Genomic DNA, 11,489 nt, shown 5'->3' on the forward strand with positions numbered 1-11,489 from the left:
GTTTGGGCCTATAAACGTCAGAAAGCGTCAAAATATCCCGGTGCCAAAGTTGGCACATTGAAATAACTATACTTGCCAACAGTACAAAATCCAAAGATTTATACATTTATTTATAAAAAAAAGTCTAGTGTGTAGAATTTAGAAGCACATTTGCAGATTGCAACTAACTGAGTACCCCTCACTTCACTATGCAGTGCCACTACAGTGGAAGTTAAACTCATGATAACATACGAAAGGTTCTATGTAGAGCCAGAGCCAAAAGTTACACACTGGACCTTTAATAATGGACTTTAACCATTTTGACAATAGATCATCATTAGTTGATGACACAAAAATAAGCTGCAGCTACTTGTTTCAGCTCCACATGTACATTCAGTTTATTTGTGTACACTTATCTAAAAGTAACGCAACTAATACAACAGCCCTACAATAAATCCTACCTCCAAGAAGGCTATAACTTTAAACAAACAAAACAACATTTTAGAATATGATCATTTAGGAGGATGCAATCTGACAACTATGTTGCCTACAGAGTTGTTTATTTAGTAGCGTTGGGGTAGTACACGGTTGTATCTGTATTTGGAGTGCATAATTATGTCAGTCAGCTGATTGAACAGATAATGGGGCACTCACTCAGCCCTATTAGTTAGCCTACCTCGTTAACATAATAAGTAGCATGATAATAGGTAATAATTAACAGAAACATCCATCAGTGTAATGGTATATGTTGAACGAACACGTGAATCAGCAATGTGTTTACCTTATCATCATGTACTGAGAGAGAGCCAGGCAGGCAGCTGTGGTGAGCTGTGGGTGGGAATAGCGTCCTGGGGAGCTGCAGACTCTCACCAGCAGGGGAAGGAATGCACACAGCAGGTTTTCCTCTAAAAACAGGCAGAGTGAAAAGAGCCAGGAGAAGATGTTTAATATATGGAAACATTGTAAAATGCAGCTCGATGTGGGGCAGAAAAACATAAGACGAGCAGACGGGCAATCTGTTCTACAAAGGGCTGGTGTGGCTGCAGGTTTTTGTTCCAACCAACCAAGAGCACACAGTTTGACCAATCAACTCTGAAGACTGAGATCAGTTGATTAAATGAGTCAAGTCGGGTGTGCTGCTGCTTAGAAAGGAAACCTGCAGCCACACCGGCCCTTTGTGGGACAGATTGCCCAGGCATGGACAAGAGGTTGTCATTACCAGCCAGTAATTCTGTCTCGCAGATCTTCCTGATGAGTTCGGCCTCTGTATCTTCAGCTGAGGCACCAATCAACCCCAGCTCCTCCTCCATAGCACTTTCATTAGCTGCTTGCTGTTGGAAACATAAAAGCTTCACAAAAAACTGCTACTTCTCTTCCTAACATATTCCTGGAAAACACAATGGGAGCTTTCTGACTTTTAGTACTCTCTAACGGCACAGCCAGACAGGATTTCATTTCTTATTCATTTCCGTGTGGAATGAGGGGAAACACATTTACTTCACTTTGAGAATTGACCTGCCTCTTCTGCTTCATGCAGAGTTCAATCTGATGGAGCTTTAAAATGCCAAACGTCACGGCTCGCCAGTGTCAAGACAGTTTATTACAGGAAATAGTTTGCTGATCTCCTTGTGTTACAACTGCAGCAAAATAATACAAAGAAAGGATGTCGTTGGACATTGACAGTAAAATGTTTGACCACCTGCTAGTTTTCTGCTTTTCTCTATGCCACAGAAATACATTTCACCAGGTGGATTTCAGTCTGACTGCAGCTTTAAAAAGGGAGAGAGTTCAAATGAATATTTATAGAAAATCCTTTGAATCTAAAAACACTGCGGATTGACATTAAAAAGGTAGCTACAATTGAATGCACCAGTTAAAGCTTTTACAGGAGAAAAACAAAGAACAAAATTACTCATGTGGCATTTTACATGGACAACTAAAAACCTCTCATCCTGGTGGGGTATACCATGAGGAAGTGACTGATTCCAATCTACAAATTTTGTTTTATGCCACTCTGTAAAATAATAAACAAAACCAAAAAACTTTTAATGCTAATTAAGGAGACATTTATCATCTTGTTCCCTGATGGGTTGAACAATTATGAGCCATCACTCATCTGCCCGTGTCACTAAATTAAAAACTTGTCTAGTTACCCTGCAGAGACTGATGATTTGAGACACAGGAGGTTGTTTTGGCTTCATTGTAACATTAAAGTGTCTGTTGACGTACTTCTCCAAACAGGAAAAATTTGGGCCTGGCAAGTGGAGACGCCTCACAACAGTATCATAATATTTTTATCACTGATTATTTTCTTGACCAACTGATTGTTTATTCTATAAAATAGTAAAGCAACCACAATGACATATTTAAATTGTGGAGAAGCTGAAACTACTGGATGTTTTGCATTTCTGTGAGAAAAATTACTCAAGTGGTGAATCAATGTCATAATAGTTGATTTTCTGTCAATCGACTAATCAAACTCACTCTTAGCTCTGCGCTGAATGTAATTTCTCAGGTGATAGTGTAACTGTGTAAAGGCATTTACATACTTAAGTTTTGTTTACAAACTAAACATTTTGTGTAGAAGCCAGAAGTCATAGAGCAAACATGGGTACACACAGTATGTTACACATCTAATCAGTGCTGAAGAACTGTATTTAACTGTAAACTCATATCTAAATAAACATATTTATCATTATTCTACTATCCGTGTAAAGACAGAAGTCAAGTATTTAGGACAAATGTATTCTAATGAAACAAAAAGATTGAAAACCTCATTAAAAAAAAATTGGCAAAATATTTACTCAAATGTAGATTTTTAGCTTCTCATGCAGCTTTTTTATTTTAACACTGGCTTTTTAAAATCCTTGACATTTTAATAGTAAATTAGTGTCGTAAATTAACACATTACTCCTTTTTTATTTGCTTTAAGCAGGATTTGTGCTCACGTTCTCAGTTTTGTAATGAAGTACTGTCATGTTCTACAGATCCAACCAAAAAAAAAAACCTTTGATGTTGTGTATCTTGAAAAGTGGGCACGTAGTCTCAATTGGGACGCGCACGCCTACAGGCCATGCTTAATGCAAGAGGCACGAGGACATCAGCTCTAGCTGCAATTAATCTACTACTCTCCATTTCAAGGGCATCGCACGGTATCGTTTTATCCACCTGTACAGGTGTAATATACAAGTTTGAGCACCCTCACCTTAGCTTTGCTGGATGGGCCCTTTTCCTTCTCCTCCCTCTCCTCTGTCTCTCCTCTCCTCCTCCGCAGCTCGGCGCTCACACTGCGCTCAAGGTGAGATACCTGCCAGAAAGCCACGCAGCCACACAGAGCCAACAGCTGGGCCAGACACACACAGTTCACTGCAGGAGAGAGACGCACATGTGTGTGGTTAAAAGAAAGTATGGACTGCGACAGGTTACACCGTGTCCATGCCGACCGAGGCAATGACACTCACCTTGTTCACCTTGCTCGCCGGACTCTTGAGATCCGTCCTGCGTTTGGCCAGCGTCCTTGTTAATTTCACCACCTTCTGAAATCTGATCCAGTAAGAGACGAGAGCTGCGTTGGAGCAGCCGGGAGCACAGCTGGTCAGGGGATTCAGCCAGGAAGTAGATGAGACGGACAGCCTGTTCCATGAAGCTCTGCCAGTACGGGTCCTCTATCACCACACCTGGAGCAAGAACCAACAGATGCAGTGAGAGTGAGAAACCGAGAGTGGTGATGGCTAAGACAAGTAATCCTCAACAAAAAGGAACATTTGTCTGCATTTACCTTCAGCGACAGCCTGTGTGAGGCAGGTGAAGAGCTGATGATCCTGGGGAAGTCTGAACGGAGCGCCTTTTGATTGCTGGGAGAAACAGTATCGTGCATAATGTTAACATTGTGTTGAAGCCCTCTATACAGTTGTGTTCTAAATAATAGCAGTGTGTTTATTAAAGTGAGTAAAGCCCAAAATCCTTACAATATTTTTATTTCCACACATGAAAGATTGTTCTTTTTGGGTCTAAGGACAGCAGACAGTTTATCAGAACACCCCCAAACACCGAAGACAGTGAAGTCAGAGAGGTCATGTTGACTTATACCCTTAAAATGGGTGTTTCAACAAGACAACAACCCCAAATACACCAGTAAGTGACCAGTTTCATGGTTCCAGACCAACGACGTTAACGTTATGCAGTGGCCAGCCCAATCCCCAGATCTTAATCCAATAGAAAACCTGTGGGGTGACATCAAAAAAATGCTCTGAGGGAAAGCCAATAAATGTAGAGGAATTGTGGAATGGCACCTGTTCACCGGTGCCAGAAGTTGGTCGACTCCATGCAACACAGATGTGAAGCAGTTCTCAGAAGTGGTTTTACAACTAAATATTCGCTCAGTGATTCTCAGGAAGGATTCAATGTTAAAGTATTTCAGTTTATACAGTAAATGTTTGAGTTTGTAAAGAAGACTTCACTTTCTGTAAAGTACTAACACAGGATACATTTTTCTTCATGTTTTGATTTGGAATAAAATGTGCAGTGTTCCCAATGTGTTTATGGAAATAAGCCATTATAAAAAAAAAAAGGGCTTTACTCACATTTCTTAAACACACTGCTATTATTTTGAACACAACTGTATGTTTAGACAAGATGCATGTTCCCCCTGCCTCCACCCTTAAAAATATGCAACAGTAATAATTCAGACAGCAGAAAAATGCAAACCTAATGTGAGATAACGGATTAGTATAACAAGGGTTAATTCAAATCTCTACTTATAGAAGACATTTGACCCACTGACTCAATCAACAGGTTGAATTCAATGTGGCCATCTGGTCTTGAAGAAATGCTTTGAGGCAAACCGTGGTTTGTGTGTCCTTACCCTGACGTGGTCGGTGATGCTGCAGATGGTGATAACTGCATCTCTGGCCAGGAGGAAGTCTTCAGTCACTTTTTCTCCCAGAGCCACGGAGCAAAGAGTGTCCAGATTACTGAGGACCACCTCCCTCTCTGCCCTATTAGTTCACATACATACAAAATACACATTTCACAAAATTTACATTTTAATGTTCTCCAAATGATCATGCAAAGTAAAGTAATAACATCTCTGCCCTGCATCACCTCAACTGGTGTGAGCTGGCCTTGCCAGTGCGAGCCTGCTGCCCAGATAATGCGTGTAGGAGGATGGGTTAGGAGAAGCACACAAGATTTAATAGGTTATGAATGCTGCTGGCTGGATGAAGAGAGGCAGCAGTGTGGGTGGACTGCAGATAGTCTCTCTTTACTCGCTCACTCACTCTTCCCTACAGCAGTGGCAGTCTTTGAGGTAGATTGAGGGCGAACACTAAAGAAAATATATATATATTCAGCGAAATGCACTGGCAAGGTGCCTAGTTATATGGTCGTGACTTCGATTACAATGAAGAGGAGCCGAGGCTGAGCTTGTATTCTGACTAATGAGAGGATTTGCTGAATGTCAAGTAGCTGGAGGCAGGACCAAAATGCAGAAGGAAGTGCCTTTGTGAAATCTGTGACATTCCTCACTGCATAATGTTTTGAAAAACTCTTTAGTCAACCAAACTTTAACACAAAACTGTCACAATGACATTTGTTTTTTTCTGCCAATAGATGGACAGTGTCCTGTTCTTTTTAATAACAGGGAATGGTTTGTTCGGAGTGCAAAGAGATTCTTGAATCTGAATCCAGTTTACACGTGTATTAAAATGCAGTTTGTGCCTGGACCTGAAATATTAATTATTATCAGATCATCTTAACTTGCAAGTTATTTCACTGGAGAATGATTTCTATTTTAATTAGAGGGTTAGACATTTACATTTTTCTGATAAACAATGCTACCGTGGCTTAATTGTGATTACTGAAACTGGAAACTAGACAGCCAGTAAAGCTGAGCACATTTAATTTTGTAAGTTTAAGTACAGTAAAAAAGAAAAAATGCGACCATACAACCAAGCAGCAACATCCGTGGCTGTGAAGTGAAGCCAATGAGGAAGTGCCACAAACTGCAGTTCCTCAAATGTCCACTTGAGGCTGGCTACAGAACAAATCAGTGTCTATAAGCCCTCATGTTAAAATGTTTACAGCCTGGTACAAGAAGCAGTTTTGGTTTCCCGTTCATGACAACTGTACGGAGTCTGATTAATGATATTAAGGCTTAAAGTTACGCATAATTAAGAGCATGGTGATGCTTTACACTTTGATGTCTGGGTGCTCAAACAAGCCTTCTGTAACAGCACCCCCCTGTCAATCAATCGGCCCACCTGAGGTCTGCTGATGCACCTCTATGCTGATTTTTAGATTAGCTGGGAGGTGACGGAGGCAGGACTGCCAACATGGCTGTCTGTGCATACAACACAGTGGCAGGGATAACGTGACAAATTCCAGGACTTCTTTTCATTGTTGTTCCAGACTGTCCTTGCCACAATAACTCCTACTCAGTGTTCCTTTATTGAACCTGTGTATATATCATGGTCCAATTCAGCAGAGCTGTCACTTTAAGAAACAATGCATTGTCACACTCATGGCACTTAGTACAAATTATAATGGGTACATAATCAGATTTTAGATACAGTCAGCCACATGTAAATGCAATTTACCATGTTGTGAGAAAGGACTGCTCAGTGTTGCAGAAAGACCATGACTCAGTCTAAAATTTGCCCCACACACACCTCAGCAGCGGGCCACTTAAATCTGTTCTCACGAGTCAACACACCTCTCCCCCATCCGTAGTAAACAAATCATAAGTATGCGAAGCACCTGCAGGCACTACAGTTACAAAAACAGTTGTTTATGCTGGATTGAACAAAATTGGGCAATAAATACAAGCTTTACAACATGATGTCTAATTATCCTACAACTTGCCATAATTGTTTTGGTTGACCTGCCCACCTACTGCACAGCATAGTGCTTAAAAATCAGATGACAACGTGAAGTGAATCAACGTGGGCTGAGTTGGTAGAGACCACACTGATCAAAATAACAGGTGTAAATATTACTACATTGTGACTGAATATGAATTTCCCTGGCTTAAAAACAAAAGATGCACATATGCACTGTGACCACTTACCCAACGACTCATGTTACTCTATATAGTCAGAGTAGATGGGGCTGAGTCACTATGGCCTATTTTTTTAGAGTAGACTAGCAAATTTTACCCAAATTATCAGCCAATCAAAGGCAAGAAGAGTTAAATCCTCTCAATTAGTAAACCTGCATGACCTCTTTTCTTAATTGTGGCATGAGAGATTTGTTTCTTAGTTACATCACTTTCAGTTTGCTACTAGAAACAACTACTATGTCTTACCGTGCAGCCATGCCCAACAGTAACACTGCAGCTCGTCTGTGTAAGCCAGACGTCTCGCGTTTGCCAGTAAACCTCTCCCACAAGACCTGCACTACGGTGATCTGGAGATTGCTGCTGCTGCCAAAGAACTCCTGCACCTGAAGAGACCACCAGAAACGTGTTTGGATGGATACAACTCCCCCATATGATTTTTTACAAGGTAATTTAATTTAAAAAAAACAATAAAACAAAAACAAACACTATATATTATATACCATTATATTTTATGACTGGTACAAACACCTCCATATGAGAGTAATAACAGTTACTCACTATTTCCTCAAGACATTGGATAGTTCCCAGAGAAGCATCCACCATCAGCTCTGACAGACTGTCCACAAGAGTCTGGGCTTTCATCCTAATGAAAGATGAAACAGCTACTTTAAGAACACAAAACAAATCTGTCAGAAGTGTTTTTTTCCCCACCACAAAATGGCACAAGCAAGCCTTTTATGGCACGTTGTTGTTTTACCAATTTTAATCAGCCAGTCAAGTATCCTAGCATTCCTGTCACCTCAAGACTATCAGTGAAAATTATATTAAAAATAGCAGACGATTAGCTGAAATTACATGAAATTGTCAATTAAATAAGGATGCTTTTATATTAGTCATGCACATATGTGTTAAGCACTTTCACAGACCTGACGGTGTCTCCCTGAGGGTTCAGATACAGACGTCTGTAGGCCTGAACCACAGCATCCTTAATGGCAGCATCAGTTGACCAGACCAGAGGCAACATCTTCCTCACCCCGCTGACGGAGTTGGCTACGCTGAACTCGCATACTGTCACACAAAACTGCACAGCTTCCTGGACCACTAGAACCAAAGACTTCAGCTGTCAGATGTGAAAATATTTAAAACAGGTTTGAATGAGTGTGCACTCTGGTGAATACTGCCTTCTACCTGAAGTGGTTTTCCAGTAGAGCATGGAGTTAATGACAGAGATCGCTCTTTCCACTTGTAAGGCGAAGGTCTCTGTGTCTCTCAGGTACTGCACCAGCATCTCCTGCTTCTTCAGCTCCCCCTCCTCCCCCTCCTTCTCTGCCTCTTTCTGTGGGGTTGGTGGTAAGTTCTGACTGAGCTCAGAGGTGTCCTCGTCAGAGCCTGAGGGTGGAAAAATAAAACAAATAAAAATCAGGGAGTGTAAAGTAAATTGGGATTAAAAAGCAATCATACAGTAATTCAGCCAATAAAACGTTTTTTTCCACTGCAGCTCGATTACTCAACACTTCCTGCAGCTGCTGTGCAGTAATTAAGCTAAATCTGTTCTCTTTGTTGTGAGGCTTTTAGTGTGTCACAGAAGTGTCACGTTTACATTAAGAGCATACTTGCATTTGCTCTGTGCAATGTGTATTAAATGTATAAAAAAATATGTTATTACAAAACAGAGAAATTAATGCTAATCCCGAGGCTAAAATGTCATACTTGATGTTGCATTCAAATGCCAGTGTAAATAATCAATTACAATACTGTCCCTCCCTGGAATCCAAGAAGTCTTTTGCGTGTATCTGAAACTACATGCGCATGTTTTGTCCTTTCAGGGGACAGACCTGGTCTGCTGGGCTGGTCTGGAGTCTCTGAATTTGGCCCTCAGATTACCAAAGAGCAACTCATGACTGACTGAAATGTAAAGAGGGCTGGGTGAACTCCTTGCCTCATACCACACACACACACACACACACACTGTCAGCTTCATCTCTGTGATTACTCCACTTGAACTTTAATGGAATACTTTCAGGGTGAGCCAATTCACTGTAGGCAGGCCCTTACAGCAGAGCAGGAATGCTCCTCTACTCTACCAAGATTACCTGCCAAGAAAGGAAAGAAGGACCCAGCTCTCATTCAGTTCAAGCTCGTATTCGCCTTGGTCTCATCACTGGGCAAAACATGGCTTTAAAGTTATGTTAACCTAAAAGTTAACAAACCAAACTGAGATAAAAGTATGTATAAATCCCTCTGAAATATTATATAGTTAACCTGAAATATGAAAATTAAAACTTACAGTAAAGCTGATATTTACAGGTAATTGCTATTCAACTCAATAGTTTGTCATGGTCATTAACTGCCAGATGCCTAAAAATAAAAACAGGGCTTTTCACACGTCCCATTTCATGTTCAAAAGGATGCGAACTTTTATGTAATTACTTTTTATAACGTGTATCTGACATAACTGTAAATCTGCAGCAGTGTTGGTGGAGGTTGTGTCATCCGGTGTTATGAAATATATTCTAAATCATACGACTGATTTGAGAAGTGCAGTGCTCTAAAATATATCCTCTACTTTCACTGCAAATATTATAGACTGGTCACTTTTAATAAATTAACACTGGACACTGATTTCACATCATCTTCCAGTCAAGAGGAAATACAAAGAACTGATTCTTAAGTGTGTTTAATCTGGTTTCCATTAAGACTCACATCAGAGAGCACTTTTAAAGAGGATCTCAGATGACCTGAGCGTGGGCTTTACCTTTGAAAATCAGAGCCAGGGTGTACATTAAAGTCTCAGGGGTGAGAGTGGACAGAGAAGCAAACATCTCAGATTCGGGAAAGCATGTGTGGGCTCTTATGCAAAGACGCACAGCGTTCCTGTAGAGGAGGGAGACAAAAAGAAATTCCATCTTTCAAATGGTTGGCTAATTGACAGTGTGGGACAAAGAAATCTCTCAGGTAGTGACAATTCAGTCAACTTTTACCCAGGCCAACACTTGGTGATTAGCAGCACCTGTACTTGTTGACACGGAGGTACTGAGCAATCTTCACTGCAGTTGCTCTGTCGTTCTCTTCCTCCTTGTCTTCCTCCACATCCCTGTCGCCGCCGTCCTCCTCCTCCTGTTGCTGCTCCTTCTCCGTTTCACTTGTGGGCTCCAGCTCTGTCCTGACAGTGACGAGCAACTCAGGCTCCATGGCGGCCCACAGCTCAGATGCTTTAATCACCGCCACTGCCAGGAGGGAAGGAGAAGAAAAAAAAATCTGATGAGGATGACTCGAGTTAGAGCTACAAAGACAACTTCAGAGGAACTACTGACGAAAAGGTTGAAAAATGAATTCAATTAATGGCAGGACATTATGGCAAGACAACTGCTCATGAGCTTAAAAACCTAGATTGTAGTGTTTTTACTAAAGCAAAGAAAGAACTGAGTGGTTGAAATACCACACTGATTGAATATTCATTTACTAATTATGAATCTCCCTACCCACTTTGAAATATATATAACTTAAAAACAGAGGCTAATGCTGAAATGTCATAATTAATACTGAATTTACGTGCTCTTGCAAATAATCAAATTATTCTCCCTGGATTCCAATCAAGGGAGTTTTTTGCATGCATCTGAAACAACAGGACTTTTGGTACCCAATTACTATTAACTTCAAACTCCTGATGGAGAACATACATATTTCGCACAGTACAGACTTTCTAAATTAATTGATGTCTTGGGGCAGGCTTTAGCAGATACTGATTTAGTTCCTTAATCAACAAAATACACATCGGGAACATTTGTTTGTTTGACCCCTCCTGTCCTTTGTTACCTACCTTACAGTACTTTCCCATATCTTTTGTTCTTAACATATTGTTTTACTGTATAAAAAGGTGCTCTGTTTAATATGACCTGGTTCAGTTCACTGGATTAGATGCACTCTCTTTTTGCATGCACCTCTGAACTAGGCTTCAATATTTTCTTCGACACTCCAGGCAATAAATAAAAATCTAAAAAGGTGAAGGCTTAATGTGAATTTTGAAATATTTTTTCCCCTTTAGGGGACAGACCTGGTCTGCTGGGCTCAAATGAGTTTCTGCATTTGGCCCTCAGATTACCAAAGAGCAACTCATGACTGACTGAAATGTAAAGAGAGCTGGGTGAACTCCTTGCCTCTTACACAAACACACACCACACACTGTCAGCTTCATCTCCGTGATTACTCCACTTTAACTTTAAATGGAATACTTTCAGGGTGAGCCAATTCACTGTAGGCAAGCCCTTACAGCAGAGCAGGAATGCTCCTCTACTCTACCAAGATTACCTGCCAATGAAAGGCAAGAAGGACCCAGCTCTCATTCAGTAAGCTCGTATTCGCCTTGGTCTCATCACTGGGCAAAATGTGGCTGAGCATTAAAAAAATATATATATATATTTTTGAAAGATGACCGTGTTCGTCATTACCTGGT

General features: G+C 40.7%; 1 protein-coding gene and 2 non-coding genes across 3 annotated transcripts in view; all 3 read right to left on the minus strand.

Annotated features, from left to right (window-relative positions):
* Nucleotides 1-11,489, minus strand: part of ncapd2 (non-SMC condensin I complex, subunit D2) — a 22,116-nt gene that overhangs the window by 6,013 nt on the left and 4,614 nt on the right. Inside the window, exons 13-25 of the mRNA XM_027286475.1 lie at nt 10,589-10,595; nt 10,047-10,266; nt 9,792-9,910; nt 8,225-8,425; nt 7,963-8,137; nt 7,595-7,679; nt 7,283-7,419; nt 4,844-4,976; nt 3,758-3,833; nt 3,441-3,656; nt 3,185-3,345; nt 1,199-1,310; nt 761-884 (exon numbers count right to left, since the gene is read on the minus strand). Of these exons, the coding sequence (XP_027142276.1) occupies nt 761-884; nt 1,199-1,310; nt 3,185-3,345; nt 3,441-3,656; nt 3,758-3,833; nt 4,844-4,976; nt 7,283-7,419; nt 7,595-7,679; nt 7,963-8,137; nt 8,225-8,425; nt 9,792-9,910; nt 10,047-10,266; nt 10,589-10,595 (1,766 nt within the window). The remainder of the gene's footprint in view (nt 1-760; nt 885-1,198; nt 1,311-3,184; nt 3,346-3,440; nt 3,657-3,757; nt 3,834-4,843; nt 4,977-7,282; nt 7,420-7,594; nt 7,680-7,962; nt 8,138-8,224; nt 8,426-9,791; nt 9,911-10,046; nt 10,267-10,588; nt 10,596-11,489) is intronic.
* On the minus strand, nt 8,907-9,203 carry LOC113747532 (small nucleolar RNA U85). Its single transcript, XR_003463689.1, has one exon. It is a non-coding gene; the product is annotated as a small nucleolar RNA U85 (small nucleolar RNA).
* Nucleotides 11,125-11,417, minus strand: LOC113747533 (small nucleolar RNA U85). Its single transcript, XR_003463690.1, has one exon. It is a non-coding gene; the product is annotated as a small nucleolar RNA U85 (small nucleolar RNA).

This window comes from Larimichthys crocea, chromosome XIII (assembly GCF_000972845.2).
Source record: "Larimichthys crocea isolate SSNF chromosome XIII, L_crocea_2.0, whole genome shotgun sequence".
In the NCBI taxonomy this organism is placed as follows: domain Eukaryota; kingdom Metazoa; phylum Chordata; class Actinopteri; family Sciaenidae; genus Larimichthys; species Larimichthys crocea.